Source organism: Arachis ipaensis, chromosome B07, assembly GCF_000816755.2.
Source record: "Arachis ipaensis cultivar K30076 chromosome B07, Araip1.1, whole genome shotgun sequence".
In the NCBI taxonomy this organism is placed as follows: domain Eukaryota; kingdom Viridiplantae; phylum Streptophyta; class Magnoliopsida; order Fabales; family Fabaceae; genus Arachis; species Arachis ipaensis.
The window spans coordinates 38,584,973-38,599,764 of record NC_029791.2 but is presented as its reverse complement, the minus strand read 5'-3'; the positions used below and the strand labels follow the sequence as shown (position 1 = coordinate 38,599,764).

Genomic DNA, 14,792 nt, shown 5'->3' with positions numbered 1-14,792 from the left:
GAAAATAAACTACTAAAGCAAATAAGTCCTAAGAGTGATCATGCAAGCCTAGAAAGGAAAACAGAAGATAGAATGAAATACTAAAAAACAGAAAGAAAGGGAGAATGAAACTCAACCACCTCAGTGCTGGTGGCTGCTCAGGCTATGTTCTTTCTGTGAAGATGATTCACCTCCCTTTGGTGCCTATTGATGATGATATAAACCTAGAGCTCACTCTGTAACACCAAACTTAAAAATTTTTCTTGTCCTTAGGCAAATAAAACTTGGTCCCTTTTTGGCGTTAAACGCCAGGACTGTTTGCCCCTTTTTTGGCGCTAAACGCCCAGCCTGTCATTTAGCACCAGAGCCTTCCTGCTCTGGGGCACTCTGTTCTTCCTTCTGAGTCCTCCTGTCCCTATTCTAAGTATGGTGCATGATGACAAACATTAGAAAAGCTAGTAAAACTACGAAAATCAATGACATAAAAATTTACTAAAAGAAACTCAAACTAAAGAAAACTGAGATAAAACTAAAGGGTACTCCTGGTTGGGTTGCCTCCCAACAAGCGCTTCTTTACCGTCACTAGCTTGATGGTCAGCTCCTTCAAGGAGGAAGATAGTCATAGAGGCTTAAATCCTCACCCCTTACTGGGAGCTTCCTTCCTGTGCTCTCATGGATCAGCTCAATATGCTCAAAAGACAAGATCCTGTTCATTGTATGAGGCAGGATTGGGCTTGCAGTGGATACCACCGTCATCCCTGGTGAGAAGCCTTCAATAGGGATCTTTTTGTTCCTCCATCCCCTAGGCATCTTCCTCTTGGGACCTTCCTCCTTGGTGGGTGGTAACTGCCCAACACCAAACTTGGATTTGATGTCTAGGGGAACTGTATGAGTTTTCACCAAGGGAGGAGGCTTCAGCATTCTATCCTGCATACAAGTACCTCCTTTGTCAGGGGATGGTGGAGGTTTATAAACTTTGAACACCATCCAATCCTCATGCAACCTTAGCACCATTTCTCCTCTATCAACATCAACAAGGGAGTCATTTGTTTCTTCTCCCTTGTCACGTATCACATAGTCTGTCGGGAGGAATAGCTCTCCAACCTTACTAGCCCGTATGCTTGCCTCAGAGACTTGTCAGCCATTTGCAGGGTTATCCTTGTTTCTTGTGCTTCTTGGATTCCCTGTTTTTTCATTACAGACAGAGGTATCAGATTTATACTTGAGCCAAGATCACACAAGGCTTTGTCAAAAGTAATATTTCCAATAGTACATGAAATCTGAAAGCACCCAGGGTCTAGCATCTTTCTTGGCAGCTTATTCTGAATTAGTGCACTGCACTCCTTAGTCAGGACCTTTATTTCATCTCCCTTTAAGGCCTTCCTTTCAGAGAGTAAGCCCTTCATAAGTGCAGCAGAGAGAGGTCTTTGCTCCAAAACCTCAGTAAAAAAAATATTGATTTGTAGTTTCTTAGAGACTTTCAAGGACTGTGAGTGGTGCTCATCCTTGGTCTCCTTTTGGGGCTTCTGAAGGTGTAGTACTTCAAGCTCCTGTGCCACCAATGGGACGTGTAGTAATGTCCTTTCAATCTCTTCTTGAACCTTTTCTTCCTTCAATTCCTCAGCAACATACACCTCCTTAGACTCGTTCTCCTTGGTAAAGACCATAGTTCCATCTCCTTTCAAGGTCTTCTTCCCAGAGCAATAGAATTTTTACGTAGGCCCTATAGGGAGGTACCTTCTCCAACACCTTCGTAATAGGAATATTATTGCACAGGAATTGAATGAATTGCTCACCCTCGATCTCCTTTTGTGACTTCTGAGGGTGTACTTTGATGCTCTCAGTCTCTTCTGGTGTTTCTGTTTGCTCTGATCCTTCAACAACTATGGCAAGTTGAAATTAGTTTTAAAAATTTGGTTAAATAAAAATGAGTTTTATTTGATTAATTCTAATTAAAAGATTATTTTTTGAGGAGTCTTAATGAAATTAAAGTAAGGGACAATTGAAATAAACTTAATATAGAATTGAAGTTAGTCTATTAACTTGGTTAAATAAAATAAGTGGTGTGGTTGTGTTAATTATGAAATTGATTTGTGAATTAACTTAATTGATTTCAATCAACAATGAAAAGTGTAAATAAGTAATTAAAATTAACTTGAAAATATTTTACCAACTAAAGGTTTAAAAGTTAATTATTTGTCAACTCAAAGGTTTGGGACTAGGAAGTGCGAGTATAAAATTTTAATAGAACTAAATATGAGAGTTGAGGAAAAAAAGGATATATTTAAAGAATATGGAGTCAAAATTGGAATGTTCAAGAATCATGAGATAAGTGTTAAGTACATTTAGTGGTGTTCTAAATCTGAGTTTGAGGATGATGAAAGTTGGCTTAACTAGCCTATATAGTGACAAATTAAAGAATGATATAATGAGATTGAATGAAATATGCCATGTTTGAGTTAGATTGACGTTGGTTATAAATGATTATGTTATATTTGAGTTGGTATGCAATCTTGACCTCAAGTCTAGGGTGTCGTATTAGAAACCTCATACCCGTAAGCCATATGTAACGATCTAAACCTAACCCGGTGGATATTAAAGTGTGCGGAGTAGGAAGTGGAGTTGAGTTAATGATCATGGTGAGAATTATGTTTATTATGAGATCGAGAATGAGAAATTAGATTTGATTCGAGGCTTATGACAAAAGTGTGATTTATATGAGACTTATGATGAGAACTTGATTAAGTTGAGATATGTGCAAGATGTTATGATTGAGGATGATGATTATGTTATTGATTATATGATTAGTGATGATTATGATTATGTTAATGATGAATTTGATGATGATATTGATGGTTTTGGTTGAGATATGGTTATTGAATTGGCAAGGACATGGATTTTGTCCCTCTTGCGTAATCGATGAGATATCCGCGCTTGGTAAGGATAGTGATTTTGTCCCGCTTACTCAGTTTTGTGGTGGACATGTGGGGATGGTGATTTTGTTCCACCCACATTCTCTCTGATCCTTAAGTGTGGCCAGACCCTATATCCCAGATAGCGCTACCTCCAGTGAGAAGGTGGAAGGGTACTCTCCCGCGAATTGGTTATACTTTACAAACTTCTCGAAAGTTCTGATATTTTTTCTCCTGGAGATGCATGATCAGAGAGACGATATCCGGGTTAGCTGCCGGATGTGTCAGGTCTGGAAGTATAACCGACACGTGAGCCCATGCCCAGTAGGATAGACATGCATCATATGCATTTGTTTGAATTGTTTGGGTGTGCATTTTATTGTTGTGTGTTCTTATGTGATTTATCTTATTATGTGCTATTTGTTATGTGCTTTATATGTGTTTACTTTTGTGTGATTGAATGGTCTGATTTGATTGTGTTTGCTGGTGTACAGAGGTGATGTAGGTTGATTGACTTAATGATTTGTCCTTAAACTCTAGTTTATTGTTAAATGTATGATAAAGAGAGATGGTAGTTTATTGGGTAGAAAATCTTTAGGTGAGTCTTTGAACCCTAGGAAAAATATTTAAAGATTTACTTTGATTTTTTTAAAAATATATATGATTAAGCTTTTGGATATAAAATTATATATAGCTAAGTGAAAATGATATCAAAACAAATAAGTAAAGAATGCAAACTTCCATAAAGATAAACTTTTTTGAGATGTGCGTTGACTAGATGCATGTATTTCTATTAATTTTGTGGCATTTTCTTCTCCTACTAAGACATTCGGGTTAGGCTCTCAACCCCCTACAACCCAATATTTTTTAGGAAACGGATGAGGAAGCCTATAAGAGTTTACTAAGCATTTGGACGTGCATTAGTTTATTTGTAAAGCGAATTTGTTTTATTATCTTAGATGTTTTTCCTCGTTGTTGTTGTTATTCAATTTTTATAAAGAGGGATAGGAGTTGTAATTATATATGTATATGATATATATTTGTATGTTAATTGTATAAGTTATTCTTGTAAATGTGATGATTTGAATGTATATATGTATGCATGTTTGTATGTATAAAAAAAAATACATACCGGTTTTAAAGAAAGGTCAATAAGGATTTCAGGTAAAGGCTCCTACTTATTATAGTTATATATAGAAGTTGTCGTTATATCCTAGCTATCAAAGTAGCATAGTTAAAAACGTGACATTCTGGTGGTGAGGGTGTTACATAATTCCATATAGAAATCAAATCAAATAGTCCACATTGGGCAGCTCTACCTCTAAGGGTAGCCCTTTCCTCTCATGTGTCTATACAGAATAACAGATCCAACGTATGGCCTACACCTTAGGCTAGCAACGCCCATGCTAGCTGAGATCTGAGTCAGATGCACCAAACCAATTCATATAATTGAAAATATAACAAGCTATTTAATCTTTCAAATATATAAAATCTCAAATCAAATCAAATCAAATAATACTTCTCACGAAATCATTTCCAATCATACTTGCTAAATCATAAAAGATAGATTCCAACATATTTCACAATTTCAAAATAACAAGTATCAATATTTAGTTTCAAGAATATATAGTCTCATAAAAATATATAGTCTCGTGTGCAGGTTGAAAACATGAATTTCACAAGAATAAATATTTATTCTCTAATAAATTGGTTATTAAGGTCAAATTAAAATCCTTACATAGTAATTTTGTAAGTATAATTATAAATTCAAAGCAGCATATATCAAAATAATTATAGATGTAAAACAAAACAATTATAAATGTAAAGTCTACTCACAACTTGGTTCTAAAGGACCGAAGAGACTAAATTCAGAGTGCCAAATTAAAGGGTGAAGAGTTCAAGTAGAATGGAACAAAAGAACATAGAATTTGGACTGGGGGCAGTGGCAAGGTGGAGTTGGCAACAGTTCTCAGAAACTCTAGTAGCAATTTCAGACAAGTAGAAGCACAGTGGTTCCAGAAGTAGTAACGGCGGCATCAACCCACTCCAGTGGCAGCGACAGAAGTAGTTCTGGTGAACAGGGGAAATGGAAGCGCGACAATGGCGAAGTAGAGCAAGAGCAATAACAACAGCAGCTCTGATGGACCTCCTCCGGCGTGCTTTGGTGACTCCGATGATGGCGACGACAGCTGCAACAGTGGCAGAGACGCTCTCTTCCTCCGTCACGACCTCCCTTTCTTTTTTCTCCCTATGTGTTTTGTTTAATCTTTTCACTTCTGCTTGCTTTCTCTCTACTCAGATTCGGTGATGCTAATGGCGGTGATCGGGCTCGTCATCGACACCGTCTTCCCTTTCTCTCTTCTCTCCTCTCTTCTTCTAGTTAGTATCTCTCTCTCCCCTCTGTTTTCTCCATTTCTCACCCTCTCATCCTTCCCTTCATCTCTCTTCGAATCTAACAGTAGCATCCTTACTCATCGCTAGTACTAGCGACCCTTTTCTTCTCTTCTTCTTCGTTTTCTTTCTCTTCTCCATTATCTCCTTGATCTTTGATCTTTTTTTCTTTCTCTGAACCGTGTGCGTGTGGGTGTGTTAGTGAGAGTGAGGAAAGGAGTGTGTATGGTTAGGGTTAAAAGTAGGAAAAAAAATATCAAGGAATGGATCTCACCATTTCATTTCTCTCTCTCTCCCTATCTCTTTCTCTCTCATGCGATTGTTAATAATGATTTTATTTAAATCGTATATCACGATTTCTTTGTAAACCGTTATTAATCCCATATATGTGTATTATACGCTTAAACGCTTATTTTCTCGTATTACACCTATCTAATTAACATATTAAAAATAAAAACTACACAAAAGTTACTCAAACATAAAAGTCCAATAAATTTATACATAATTAATGGCAATTGGCTAAAATTGTAACATCTATTTATATTTGACTTTCTGTGTAACAATTCATCGATTAGAAGCAGGATTTTAAATTAAGTTTAAATTCGTGATAGATTAATCATTGACTTGTTAAAATGGAAATATTATAAAAAATAAAAAACAAATTCATACCATCATATTACATGTACACTAAAAATCAGTTATTTGTATATAAGTAGGATTGTCAAATGAGCTATTTAAACTTGGCTTGTCTAAACTTGTGGATTATACAAGTTAACTCGTTTTTCTATTTGTTTACAAGCCTCAGTTTTAGATTTAGATCGTTTATGGTTAACCCAATGTATTATAAGGGTTGACCCATTTATTTTTTATTTTCAAAAAACTTTTGCTAAGAAATTCAGTTTTTAGGCTAAAAATATTTTATTGTAGTCCACATATTAATCCGTTTAACTCACTAGTTTTTGAATTATTTGGACTTATACTGAAATTTAAATGGGTCTAATTTAAATGGATTAGTCTAATAAATTTAACACATTTTGATGATTCTATATATAATACATGTTAAAATATAAAATATACAAACATATATATTTAAATACAAATACATATTTACTGAATTTGGTATCTAATTTTGTGTGCGAACGTGTTATTTTTGAATTTCATAATCAAGTATTTATTAGAGAGAAACAAAATATAAAGTCTCTAAGTTGTAAGCTTGTAATATATATGCTCACGATATTATTAAAATACTAAAATTATATCTTTATTAAAATACAAAAATCATTCTATAATAATTCTCGATAACTAGACTATACGAAGATTCAAATCAATCCTTCAAAAGAAGACTAGCATTAAAAATGTTCTTTTTTTTAGGAAGAACATGTTAAAAGGCAGCGTCATCTTTAATTTCTAGTTTAAAAAGAGCAATTATATTTGGTTTCAAAATTTGTGATCAAATTTCGGCTAATTTTTTTTATATGAAAAAGATATTAGTATTTTTATTGAAATTAGAATTATTTGATGTAATTATAAATTGGTAAATTTTATAAGTAAAAAATTAACACATAAAGTCTGTGTATGTAGAGTATATGTTGAACATGTGTCAACATTCTGACCAACACATAGGATGCGTGCGTGTTGTACATGTATCAAACTGCAATAACACGCTCCCTGCATGTTGTATCAACATTTTCTGCACGTCTATAATACTGTAATATACTTCAAATATTAATATTTAACCAAAACATCATCTTCATCTCCGTATTAAAAATAATTTCGGTCAAATCTCAATGTAATTAGAAATCTCCCGTGCGGATGGTGTGTTCAATGCAAGTGTATCTTATCACATTCTTATACTCTATTTTGCAAACAGTCATTGTTGTATTCTCTTCCCTTTTTGCTTCCATATAAGAATGTGATTAAGCCAAAGAAAAATATATAGTTGAAATATATTGACTAAACTTTTGACACCAAAATGGATTTTGAGTCTTTAAAAACCCTAAATTAAAGAGCTTTCAAGAAGAGATTGGACTATTGGACAAAAGTATACCGCAATGCAGCAGAGGAAGCATAAGCATAGCAGGAGATAAAGACCAATGAGTCCTGAACAAACAATAATGGTGATGATACATAGAATGCACGTTGGCAATTTGGCATGTTGCTACACTACTGTAAAAGGAATTAGAATAATAATGGGAAGCACATTGCATTGCAACCCCATCCACCGTCCACGTTCTCCACTGCCACACACTTTATACAAATCAAGAAAGCTATATATATACATATATAGTAGCACTTAGCAACTACTAGCAAATTGTATGCATAGTCAACAAGCAAAAGCAAAACTACTCTTGGCTGATCAGTGGAATGCTAGCTTGTAGTTACAGATATTCTCAGTCCCAATGATCTCTGCAAAAGCAAAAGAAGCCTTTCTCCATACCATAACTACCCCTCTGCCCCTTACACTACAAAACCCACTATGACAAAATATCTCTGTGGTCGCCAGCTTGTGACCAGAATATGAATACATTGGAATACCCAGGAGAAAGATTTGCTCTAAATGTTTAAGGCATGAGCATGCTAAAACTTTCTATTCAGTTCACTTTTCACCCAATGCAAGCAAAATCTAAAGAAGGAAATAAGGCAAAATTATTAATGATAGTATGCTACGAATACGATATCAATGTATGAATCACAGTCGTTTTGGATTAAACCCGTGCTCAATTTCTGCTTTTTAAATTATAATTTAATTTAGTTAATTAAAACAGTCTAACATTTTATTATCTCTTTTCTTAACCTGTCAAAAGAAAAAGCTAAATATGAAAAAAAAAATGTTATTTGCAAATTGCAAATTGCAACAATCCGTTGAAAAAATAACATACTCTTAAATAAAGTTTAAATTTGTAAAAAATTAATCTTTAGATTGCCAAATTAGGAAATATCAGCATAAAACTAAAAAAAGCTACATTCCAAATACGGCAATTGGCATGACATACTTCACATTAAATTACAGAATCTTAAATGAACTAGGATATGTATAGACTATAGAATATGAAAGACGATCGTGAAATATTTTTAAATAATGATAACTTAGCACATGTAACGTGCCGTTTTCTTCTTGTCAGTAGTAGAATTATTTTAATAGAAACGTCAGAACAAAGCGAAGATTTAGCTCCTAAAAGGCTGCAGATAACAAATAAGAGTAAGAGGAGAAACTCCATACTACGTAATAGTAATTAATTAAGCACTATACTCGCACTCAACTAATCCTACTCAGAATCTAACTATTTCGGGATTCAGCAGAAAACTCGAAGATCACTGGTTAGATGTAAAGAGTATTTAACAAGTAACACTTCAACCGATTATCTGATCGTGCACCAAAAGAAGCCACAAAAGGAGAAAAAAAAACTGTTTCTAATAGAAATTTAAAACCCCAGCTAAAAAAAACACTAAATCAATTAGCAATTAAACTAAAGTAAAAACATAAAAAAATGAAAAATAAAAATCGTCCAATCTAAAACAGTTCACAATAGACAATTAGCCACAATGAAAGTGATTTCGACGTATAAAATCAAAATGGTGGTCTTGCCGTTGGAGCCCAAATCACATCGGAAGGAAGGTGACCGCTGTACATGATTCCAACTCCACAGGACTGATCTCCAACCGCCACGTGTCCCCCTCCGCCGCCGCCACCACTCCCGCTCTCCGTCGCAGCAGAAACCGGCGGTGACTGCACCTCTCCTCCTCCACCTCCACCAGCGACCTCTTCCTCCGACGATTGCAGCCTGTGGTACGCCGCTTTGCTGAACGACGCCGCAACCACGTACACCATCCCGGCGGCGATCAGCTTGCCGGCGACGAGTCCGCCGACGATCTGGCCCTGAGGTCCGGCTAGAGAGATGGAGAACGAACTTGGAACCGGAGGCGGCGGCGCGTGAGGGACAAAAGTAGCGGAGATCGAGAGTATTTCGAAGCGGCCGTGGAACGTAACAGTGGCGCCGGGGGAGGTGGCGTTGGACGGTTGACGGAGAGTGACGTTGGAAACGGTTCCAGAACCGGAGAGGATGCAGAGGCCTGAGTTCTTGCGTCGTGTGAAGCTAGCTATAGATTCAACGACGTCGTTTCCACTGGGGATTTCGAGAATGTATGGGCTCATGGCGGGCTCGGGCTCCCGTGTTATTACGAGAGGAGGCTTGGGCTTGTTTTTGGAGCCAGGTGGACGGCCCCTGGGACGCCTAATGACTTCGATAGTGGCGTCGTCTGTTGCGTTTGGCTTTTGGCCCGGGCCGAGAGTGGGCCCACCGCTGCTCCTGCTGTCATCGTCTTCTGAGGTTTGGCATTCTCGGGAGAGTTGGAAGGTGTGCTGCTGTTGATGAAGCTTCGAGAACATGGTGCGTTTTCTCGAACCCGTATTCTTCTTAGGTACTGTTATTGATCTGGGTGATTCATTACTTTTCTTTTCTTCTTTTGGATTTTTGGGTCGTCTTTTGATATAAACTAAGTTTAAAGTGATCCAAAGGAGAGTTTATGATTGGTGCAAATAGCTTGGGTTTTGGAGGGTGGTTTGAGTTTTATTTGTTTTTGCTGATGATAGCTTAGAGATAAGTATGGTGTATGGAGCAGGAATAATAGAAGGGAAGGTTAGGGAATGGAGTAGAAGGGATTATAAAAGAGAGAGACCTCGCAAGGCAAAATTGCACAATGCTCTTCGCGGTGAAAAGTAAGAGTGAGTTGTTTGGATTTGTTTATGTTTATTTGCTTTGGTTTTATGGAGAGAGAGAGAGAGAGAGAGAGAGAGAGAGATGCGTAAGCTTGGAAACTAAGTAAAAGACCAATGGCGCCGCTGGTTGGGGGTCAAGTGGAGTTGGGTCCCCACAGGGACAGATGAGACAGAAATTAGGGATAGATGTTGAATGAAATTTGGGCATTGGTATATCTTTGATAAGGACTCGCTGGAATTTTCGTATAATTATAATAAATATATATTAGAGTGTTGTACTGTTGTAAAATAAATAAATAAATAAATATAAATAAAAAATATATATATTTACTAATATACGTAGGAGTATATTGTAGGCTAAAAAATTTGGATATGGAAGGAAGATGAGTGTTATACCTTAGTGTGGTAATTTTTAGTGTTTTTTAAAACTATGGAAGGTACACAAATCGAATTTGGAGTTTAAAAATTAAAAATATTTGGAGTACACAAATCGGACTCCAAATCGGACCGTCCCATTTGTGTACTCCAAATTTTTTTAATTTTTTAAACACAAATCGGACGGTCCGGTTTTTGTACTTAAAAATCAGACGGTTTGATTTATACTCCGTAAATTAAATCATTCCACATTTTAGAAAAATACTACAGTAGATCACAATTAAAAAAAACACCATTGTTAATCCAATATTAAAAATAAAAATGTGTATATTGTATATATGTAAAAGAGAAAAAAAAGTGTTTTATATATTAGTAGTGTGTATATTTTAGATTTATGCTTTCCTATTTATACGTATAAAACTTATTTTTTCAAACTCCATTAAGTGCGATTCATTTTGAGAACTTGAATCATTCATTTTAGCAAAATTGAGTTGCTCATTTATTGAAGAAAATCACAAGTTATTAATGGGCATCCATCCATCCATATTACAGCACTCCTTCTTAAATGTTCATTTAACATTATGGTTCATTAAAACTTTATTAAAGAAAAATCTAATGGGATAAAAAATTTTAGTGAAGGAAAAAGAGTACAATATCATTTGTGATGAGGACTGTCTCTTTAAAAACCTTGTCAAGAAAAACTTAATAAGAACAAAAACCTAACCAAAGGAAAAAGAGTACAGTCTCCCCCCTTGTCAACGTTATTTAATATCTCAAAATCGGCGCATCCCAATTTGATGTACCAACCTTTCAAAAGAGGATTTTGGAAGTGACTTTGTAAATAAATCTGTCAGATTATTGCTTGAGCGGATCTGTTGGACATCAATGGTTCATTGATTTTGAAGGTCATGAGTGAAAAAGAATTTGGGAGAAATATGCTTTGTTCTATCACCTTTGATATATCCACCTTTAAGTTGAGCAATGCATGATGTATTATTTTCAAACAGAATAGTTGGAGCTATTTTCCTATTAGTCAGTCCACATGATGATAGAATATATTGGATTAAACTCCTGAGCCAAAAGCACTCGCGACTGGCTTCATGTATCGCTAGTATTTCAGCATGATTAGAGGATGTTGCTACTATCGTCTGTTTTGTGGATCTCCATGATATAGCTATATCACCATATGTGAATAGGTATCCTGTTTGAGATCTTCCTTTGTGTGGATCAGAGAAGTATCATGCATCTTCATAACCAACTAATTGTGGCTTGGATTCATATGGATAAGACAGTCCCATATCAACTGTCGAAAGATTTGTTTAATTCCATTCCAATGTCTTCTGGTTGGAGAGAAACTATACCTTACTAGTAAATTCACAGCAAATGATATGTCAGGTCGTATATTATTAGCAAGATACATTAGTGCTCCATTGACACTAAGATATGGTACTTCATAACCAAGGATATCTTCATTTTCTTCTTTAAGACGGAATTGATCATTTTCCACATCCAAAGATCTTACGATCATTGGAATACTTAATGGATGTGACTTATCTATATAAAATATCTTCAAGATCTTTTCTGTGTATGTTGTTTGATGAATAAAAATTCCATTATTTGTATACTCGATCTGCAGGCTGAGATAAAATTTAATCTTTCCAAGATCTTTCATCTCAAACTCTTCTTTTAGAGCTTTTATAATTGTTGAAATCTCTTCAAAAGTTCCAATGATATTTAGATCATCAACGTACACAGCAATTATAATGAATCTAGATGTAGATTTCTTTGTGAAAACACATGGGCAGATATCATCATTCTTGAATCCGTTTTTGGCCAGATACTCAGTAAGACGATATACCACATTCGTCGAGATTGCTTTGAAACATATAAAGATCTTTTCAATTTGATTGAGTATAACCCATGCGAATATTCATTGGATGGTTTAGATATCTTTAGTCCTTCAGAAATTTTCATATACATATCACGATCTAATGATTCATATAAATAGGCTGTCACCACATCTATTAAATGCATATGTAGTTTATGGTATGTGGATAAACTGACCAAATAACGCAATGTTATTACATCTACTGTAGGGGAATATGTTTCTTCATAATCTATACTGGGCCTTTGTAAAAAAGCTTGTGCCACAAGTCGAGCTTTGTAGCATACAACTTTATTTTTCTCATTACGCTTTTCCATAGATACCCATCTGTATCTAACAAGTTTTACATCTTCTGGTGTATGGACTACAAGTTCAAAAACTTCACGTTTTGCAAGTGAGTCTAACTCAACCTTCATAGCTTCTTCCCATTTTGGCAAATCATTCCTTTGTCGACATTCTTCGATTGTTCTTGGCTCAAGATTCTTACTTTCATGCATGATGTGTAATATCACATTATATATAAATATTTCATTGACAATTATTTTATTTTGGTTCCATTTTTCTCCTATAAAGATATAATTTATTGAGATCACATTATTTTCACAATTTTCAGAATTTTCAGATACTTGAACGTCTTCTGGCGTTAAAATTATATCAGAATTTTGGACAACTGCTGGTGTCTTTACTATGTCTTTATCTTTTTCAATAGGAATAGTATTTACCTCTTTTCTTTTTCGACGATTTTTGTCTTTAAAACCGAGAGGCCTATCATGCTTTTGACGTGAATCTGTTTCGGTGGCCATTTGTCCGACTAGAACATTAATTCGAGTTGGGGAATTTTCAACTGGTATATAGGATTTAGTTATCCTTTTCGTATCAGAAAATACATCAGGCTATTCATTTGCTATTCTTTGCAAATATATAATCTTTTGAACTTCTAGTTCACATTGTCCTCATCGTGGGTCTAGATGCATTAACGATGATACATTCCAATTAAGTTTTTTCTCAAATGACTTGTCCTCTCCCCTCCCCCAATGATAGAAACATTGATTCATTAAAATGACAATCTGCAAATCGAGCTTTAAACACATCTCCTATTTGTATCTCAAGATACCTCACTATAGAGGGAGAATCATATCCCACATAAATCTCCAATTTTCTTTGGAGTCCTATTTTGGTGCGAGAAGGTGGGGCAATTGGAACAAATATCGCACACCCAAATATTCTTAAATGGGAAACATTTGGCTACTGGCCAAAAGCTAATTGTAGAGGAGAGAATTGATGGTAACTTGCTGGCCTTAAGCGAATAAGTCTTGCGATATGTAAAATAGAATGCTCCCAAGCAGAGGTTGGGAGATTTGTTCTCATAAGTAAAGGTCTAGCAATCAATTAGAGCCTCTTAATAAGTGACTCTACTAGTCCAATTTGTGTATGAACATGAGCTACTCGATATTCAACACTTATACCATTGGCCGTACAATAAGCATCGAAAGCTTGAGAGCTGAATTCACCAGCATTATCAAAACGAATTATTTTGATTGGATTTTCTAGAAACTATACTTTTAATCGAATAATTTGAGCAAGTAATCTCGTAAACGCCAATTTGCAAGAAGAGAATAAGTACACCTGTGACCATCTCGAAGATGCGTCTTATAAGACTATAAAATATCTAAAAAATCCACATGGTGAATGAATCAGTCCACATATATCGCCTTGAATCCTTTCTAGGAATTTAGGAGACTCAAATCCAATCTTTACTAGTGATGGTCTTAAAATTAGCTTTCCTTGAGAACATGCAGTATAACAAAATTCACTAGATTTAAGAATCTTCTGATTTTTTAGTAAATGTCTATGAGAACTTTCAATAATTTTTCGCATCATGGTTATTCCGAGATGACCCAATCGATCATGAATTAATTTGGGTTAGTAAACTTTTGGTTTACAATGGTATGTGATTCAATTGCATTGAGTTTAGTATAATATAACCCAGATGAAAGTGTTGGTAACCTTTCTAATATAACCTTTTTATTTGAATCATGAGTTGTGATATATAAGTACTCATGATTTTTCTCATTCATGGTTTCAATATGATATCCATTTCGGCAAATATCTTTGAAACTCAACGAGTTCCTTAAAGGCTTAGTAGATAATAATGCATTATTTATTATGAATTTTGTTCCTCCAGAAAATAAAATTATAGCTCTTCCGGAGCCTTTTATCACATTGTCTGAGCCAATAATTGTATTAACACATTTTTCTTTTGGTACAAGATGAGTAAATATATATTACTTTTGCGAATAGTATGCAAACTTGCACTATCCACAAGGCAAACATCTTCATTATATGTCATTGTCATTTTTTTCAAAGACAAATAATAATAATAAGATCATAAAATAAATAAAGGTACATACACAGTAAAATTGTATTCCTAATTGGAACTGTTTGTCTAAGTAACATTATAACTAAAAATATTATTATTATTATTATTATTATTATTATTATTATTATTATTATTATTATTATTATTATTATT

General features: G+C 35.0%; 2 protein-coding genes across 2 annotated transcripts; both read right to left on the bottom strand.

Moving 5' to 3' along the window:
• Positions 1,050 to 1,646, bottom strand: LOC107607074. Its single transcript, XM_016309061.1, has one exon. The coding sequence runs from the start codon at positions 1,644 to 1,646 to the stop codon at positions 1,050 to 1,052; it is 597 nt and encodes a 198-aa protein (XP_016164547.1).
• On the bottom strand, positions 8,582 to 10,114 carry LOC107609981 (AT-hook motif nuclear-localized protein 28-like). Its single transcript, XM_016312041.2, has one exon. The coding sequence runs from the start codon at positions 9,667 to 9,669 to the stop codon at positions 8,851 to 8,853; it is 819 nt and encodes a 272-aa protein (XP_016167527.1). The 5' UTR covers positions 9,670 to 10,114; the 3' UTR covers positions 8,582 to 8,850.

Coding starts and splice junctions, on each gene's coding strand:
- LOC107607074 (XM_016309061.1), bottom strand. CDS start 1,646: ATGGTCTTTACCAAGGAGAACGAGTCTAAGGAGGTGTATGTTGCTGAG.
- LOC107609981 (XM_016312041.2), bottom strand. CDS start 9,669: ATGTTCTCGAAGCTTCATCAACAGCAGCACACCTTCCAACTCTCCCGA.